Consider the following 6,000-nt stretch of genomic DNA (forward strand, 5'->3'; position numbering starts at 1 on the left):
TTAGGTTAGTGGCTCCAAATAGCTTTACTGCTGGTTTGGATCTCCCGCCATATAAAAAAAGTGTCTTTAAAAGTCAAAATATTGTTTGTTTTATTCCCATATCATTGAACATAACCCTATTATTGGCCAACATCCCTCTGCTCTATTTGTAATTGTTGGTATATGTACTCATGGGTCTGTCAGGAACTTTGAGCATCTCACATGTTATTCCCATGCACTGTGTATTTAGGATGATGTGCCAAGTTAAATGTAGTTTTAAACTTTGAAAAACACTCTCGAGTTCCCTGTTCGGTCCGGCTGTCTTTAAGAGCTAAAGCGCATCTGTGGCAGACTGAGCTTTGAATTGCTCTGATAGTATAATGAAATTTACATAAAGATCAGTGGCATAATTAATTGTGTTAATTTAAAGGCATTAATTTTCATATAATTACCTGCACTAAATCCCTGGATAAGATTCGTAGATTCAACATTTGAGTTGTTCATGTACAGTAAAGTTATTTCTGGTTGTTGTGATTTTGCCAAGACAGACATGTTTCTGCATAAGCATAATTTATTGGTCCTGGAAATGAAAATGTAAGCATAGTTCTAGCAAGAAGCTCTTGGGATTCATTCTACCAGGCATCTCATCCAATCACAACACAGCCTCCGCTTTATAAGGCCTCTCAGGTTTTTCTCATATTTGCTTACTTCCATTGTTTTCACCCCCTCCACCCCATCATCACCAGTTTTGGTCCAAGAATCACTGCTATAAACCATTCGACAGGGCTTACGCCAAAGATATAAGCATTCCTATGTTCTTATTAATCTCAATAATCCTTTTTTTTATATAGTCTTTTCTGATAGAACAAAATTTCTGTCAAAAAAATAAAATTTATTCCTAACCTATCCCTAACCCCATCCCTAACCATGAACTACCATGAAATGTGAGAAAATTGATTCTAGGTTGATAATAATGTTGAACAATCCCCTTACCCCAGCTCAAAACCTGACCCTAATGCAAATCACTTTTCTATCCCAAAAATCTGATAGGTTGATTGGAATGTTGTTCCAGGACCAAAAAGGATGTTGATCCAGGAACATGTCCTACTTGGTCATCATTTGTGAAATCACCATCACAATTTGTATTCAGGGTTGTTATACTGTACTCAACAATCTGTGTAGCACAGAAAATACAAATCAGAGTTCAGACAAAAGTGGATACACCAACATAGAACCAAATCAAATCAATTACCTAGTAATTGGTCATCCATGGTAAAGCATACTTTGTTGCGTAGACTCTCTTCTAAACCTCGTAGTTCTTGATAACTCTTAATACTAAATAAGAACTCCTCATGTGGGATGTTAGCAATGGTGCGCAATTTTTCAAGGTTGCCCTTCCCGACCCTAATGGTAAAGATTTTAACTCCCTGGTTTCGTAGTTTCTGTGCAGGTTCCTCAACATCATCATTTGATTCCCCATCTGTGATGATGATGGCAATATGAGGGACAGTCGTCCTGGCCAGTCTGAAGTATTTTTCACGTATGAAAGTCAGAGCCTGACCAGTTCTGGTTCCTCCATGACGGTAGATGAGATTATCCAACTTCTGGTGCAGGTCTTGCTTATCTGAATATTCACCAAGCAGGAACTCTTGGTATGGTTTGTCACTGAACTGGGCAAGTCCAACTCTCACCTTGCCCGTTTTAAGGTTCAATCTGTCAACAAATGCACGAAGGAACTTCCTCATTTCTTCAAAGTCTTTGTCTCCAATGCTACTAGATGAGTCGACAAGGAGCACAATGTCTGCCTGAGCAGTCTCGTAGCAGCCTAAGACATATGTATTAGTTTTGTGACAAATAGTTACATTTTTAATGACATAGTATTTTTTTTTTTTGGTGAACTATCCATTTAAGAAAATTAAGAATGAAGACCTTTGCTCTCTAATGGGGCTTTTCCACTGCACGGTACAACTCGACTCAACTCGACTCTGCTTGCTTTTTTGGGGTTTTCCACTGTGGATAGTACCTGGTACCTAACTTTTTTGAGTATCACCTCGGTCGAGGTTCCAAGCGAGCCGAGCCGATACAAAATGTGACGTCAAAATCGTGCAGATCACTGATTGGTCATGGAGAATCGTCACTATCAGCGTCACTGGATTTCCAACATGTGACATCAACCCGCTAGTTTTAAAGTTAGCAACAGCGATTACAGTATCATTTGTTCACGCGACTTTCGAATTGTGAAAAAAAGAAATGGCTGTGCACAAAACCATAAAGTCTCTCAGGAAGTGTCTCAGCTGTTGGCCGCACACGGCTAGATAAGATGATGTCACGGCAGTAGAGGCGGCGCAACTATGACGATCAGCCTATAATCCCACCCGCTTTGAGGGGCACTAAACTGCAGTGGAAATGCAAGCTCAGAAAATTAAGGCGAGTCCGTAACGTGTAGTGGAAAAGTGCCATATGCAGGGTTTCTGAGATAATATATATAATTTCTAGCAAAATTGTGCACCAGACAAGCATTGTACTGCTAAATTTCATGACTGACACCTTTTCAATGTATTATATGCTACCTTTTGTTGCCAAGCTGACCACTTTTTGTGCATCCTCTACAATGGTGCATATTTCATGGATAATACTCTGAGAGATTCCCTGCAGAGCTGCGAAGTCTTCTACGCTGTAGACATGCTGATCATACGGCTCGCTTGCAATCTGTCTCAGTAAGGTCTCATCTGCGTCTTTGATTCCTATGGCGTACATTTTGATTCCCCTTTGCTTCAGCTCCTGAGCATGTGCCTCAACTTCATCTTCAGAGTTACCATCTGTGATAACAATGGCAATCTGTGGAATACTGTGCTGAGCTCGACTTCCTGCCTCCTCAACAAAGTGTTGTTTCAGCAAGAACTCCAAACCCTCGCCTGTGTATGTCCCGCCAGTTTTATAATTCAGCTTCTGGATGTTGTTGAGAATGTCCTCTTTGTTCTGATATCTTTTGAGGAAAAACTCAGTACGAGGTGTGTCAGTGTACTGCACCAGACCGATCTGGACTTTATCAGGAGCAACTTCAAAGTTCTGTACTAGCGAGGAGAGGAATTTTTTGATTTGCTGGAAGTTTTTCAAGCCAATGCTTTCAGAGCCGTCCACCAGGAATACAATGTCAGCCATTGCCTCCTGTGTGCAGACTGAAAAATAAGAAAATCAATACTTTTAGTAGACAATATTACCAACTGAATGTAAATGTACTGAATAATATCATCTGTCCGATGTGTGCAAGTAAATGTGGCCCCTACCAAATTTTTGGCAATCGGTGACAAGAAAACATAATGAAAGAAAAAGAAAACCAAGTAAACCCCATTCCTTCTCCATCCTTGGAGCTCTTTGTGCTCTGAAAGAAGTAAACAAAAAGGTTAAAGAAAGACATTTTATATATATTAAGTAGTAAATCTGAAAGTCAAAGAAGACGTTTTGTAAATAATAATATAAAAGATCTTTATACACTAAAAGAGTGTAATTTTTTTCATTTTGTCAGGCTGTGAAATGAGATCCGCTGATTTTGTGTATGTTACTGGGTCTATAAACATGATAAAAATAAGTATCATGTAAATTATTTGTTTATTTTTGGTCACATTAATTAAAATGTCTGAAAAAATTCAACTTTTCTCAGAGCTAACTTTTCGGAGCCATTTTTGAAATTAAAGAAATATTCCGGGTTTAATACCAGTTAAGCTCAATAGACAGCATTTGTGACATATCGTTGATTACATCAAAAAATAATTTTCTTTAAAAAAAATAAAATAAAAAAAAAAACATTTAAAAAATGTTTTAGAGGGTTTAAATGCAGAAATGTGAAGCACTGTCATTTATAAAAGCACTTGCATTAATTCTTCTGTTACAATTTGTGCATTTTGTGAGCTGTAAAGCTGATAGTATCAGCGTTTTTACAGTAATTTTAGGGTTTAAGTGTTTGTTGACTACATCATCATGGCAACAAAGTTGTAAACTTGGCTTTAACTGTACACAGAATGGTTAATAAGTGATTTTATAACACTAAAATCATATAAAACCACATACTGTTTACATTCTGTGACTATACTTTTGAAATAGTGAGTATTTAAACGTTTATAGATTGGCCCCATTCACTTCCATTGCCACACTGTAACCAAGATTTTTTGTTTTTTAGAAAAATAAGGGTAAGTCAAAATAAATGTTTGTGGTAATTAATATTATGCCACAAATGCTGTCAATTGAGCTGAACTTGTACTGAACCCGGATTATTTCTTTAATCTCATTTTTATTGTATAGTGGTTCCCTCATGTTCTCACAGATGTCTTAGCAGAGTAACCACAGGTGTAGCTCATCATATTAGGCCTAACTATGGACATGTTCCACTATTGTTGACATAGCAGAAAGTGTCATAATACATCATTTTAAACAGCATATCTATTGTTTTATCATGCTGAGCAAACTTATTTTTTTAAATGTTTGGCTTGAAAAGTGTGCTTGTGCTGTCTTTGAAATTAAAGCCACTTGGATATATATATATATATATATATATAATGCAAAGACATTCATAAATGTTTACGTTTGGCTAAGGTTGTTTGGTTGGCTGTAAATAGACGGATAACTGCATGAACTTCTGGAATAAATGTATATATAAATATATAAAGTCAATGTATATAAAATGTGATGTCCCTGTATATGAGGGCAGTTAAACCATATTAGCTTATGTGCAAAGCTGTGCTGAATAAAGGATATATTTTTATGTTTTGGTTCATTAGGGTTAGTAAGGCTACACTGGAAACACATTGAGTAACAAGATATATGATGCTGTTTACTGGCCGTTCGGCCAATTATTGCACACACATAAACAGTTTCTGTTTGGACAAAAAAGTGCACCTGAAGAAGGCATAAGATTTATAATTCAGTAATTACGTTATAACTGTGTGACTACAGTGTCCAAATACTTTCTGGACCAATGTATGTATTGTATGTACGTAATGTCTTTCAGGCAAACATAACAAGGTTGAACTAAAACATCTCCATGTGGTATGTTTATATGAGAGTGTATGGGGTTTCTCCTGTTAAGGGCTGATGTCTGTGGACTTCCTTAAGTGTTGGAATTCATCTTAAATCTGACTACAGTTAAGGAAAATATTAGTTTGGGATGAATCTGCAGCCCAGCAGATACTGACCAGATTGGCATCCAGCAGAGCATGGATATATATATATATACTCAAAATTCACATTCATCTCAAGCCAATAACAATAATTGAAAAAAGCAGGCACCTTGGGAGGTTCAGCTCAAATGGGCTTTAAAATTGTGTGCACCAACATGTTTTTAATTTGGTCGGGCCGCAGATCTGAAGTAGCTAATGCACATGAGAGGTTGAAGATCTGAACCCGCAAAAATGGGTTTTAAAATATTAATGACCCTGAAAAAACAATCCGAATAAGTGATGAATGAACTGATGCATAAGATATCAACCATAACATATATTTTCCACTCTATAACAGACACTCAAAAACATATTTTAGCCTATATTTAAGATGTATCCATTTCAATTTAATAACACATTTCCATAAAAATGTAATTGAATAGTCTTGAAGAAAATGCAATTAATACAACGTGCATTTTTTAAAGATTTTTACATTTTATTTTGTTAAAGATTATGCAATTCAATTAGATGGAAATTTGTTATTAAATTGAAATGGATACATCTTAGAAATAGGCTAAAATATGTTTTTGAGTGTAGAATGATGCACTATATTTGCACTTTTCTTTACCAAACAAACATTAAAATAAAATCGTAGGTTATCATTTCTGTAAGCATCCTTAACAACAATTTAAGTCATCTCTACAATCTTGTTTTTTTTATTGGAATTTAGGAGCACTCTGAATCATAGTAATGATCCAGATGGTCTCTTCGAAAAGATTGTGCATGTAGATAGAGGAGATCTGCTCTCAGTATTAGAAATGAACAGAGAAAGGAGGTAAACTTACACACAGCACAGAAGCGACGAGTC

General features: G+C 36.3%; 1 protein-coding gene across 4 annotated transcripts in view; it reads right to left on the reverse strand.

The window, feature by feature from the left end:
• LOC127660528 (collagen alpha-6(VI) chain) overlaps window positions 1–6,000 on the reverse strand; it is a 51,121-nt gene extending 45,121 nt beyond the window's left edge. For all 4 annotated transcript variants that reach the window (XM_052150832.1, XM_052150831.1, XM_052150830.1 and 1 more), the window contains exons 1-4: window positions 5,978–6,000; window positions 3,267–3,361; window positions 2,550–3,158; window positions 1,232–1,804 (exon numbers count right to left, since the gene is read on the reverse strand). In XM_052150832.1, the coding sequence (XP_052006792.1) occupies window positions 1,232–1,804; window positions 2,550–3,158; window positions 3,267–3,342 (1,258 nt within the window). In that variant the 5' untranslated portion in view covers window positions 3,343–3,361; window positions 5,978–6,000. The remainder of the gene's footprint in view (window positions 1–1,231; window positions 1,805–2,549; window positions 3,159–3,266; window positions 3,362–5,977) is intronic.

This window comes from Xyrauchen texanus, chromosome 20 (assembly GCF_025860055.1).
Source record: "Xyrauchen texanus isolate HMW12.3.18 chromosome 20, RBS_HiC_50CHRs, whole genome shotgun sequence".
Taxonomy (NCBI): domain Eukaryota; kingdom Metazoa; phylum Chordata; class Actinopteri; order Cypriniformes; family Catostomidae; genus Xyrauchen; species Xyrauchen texanus.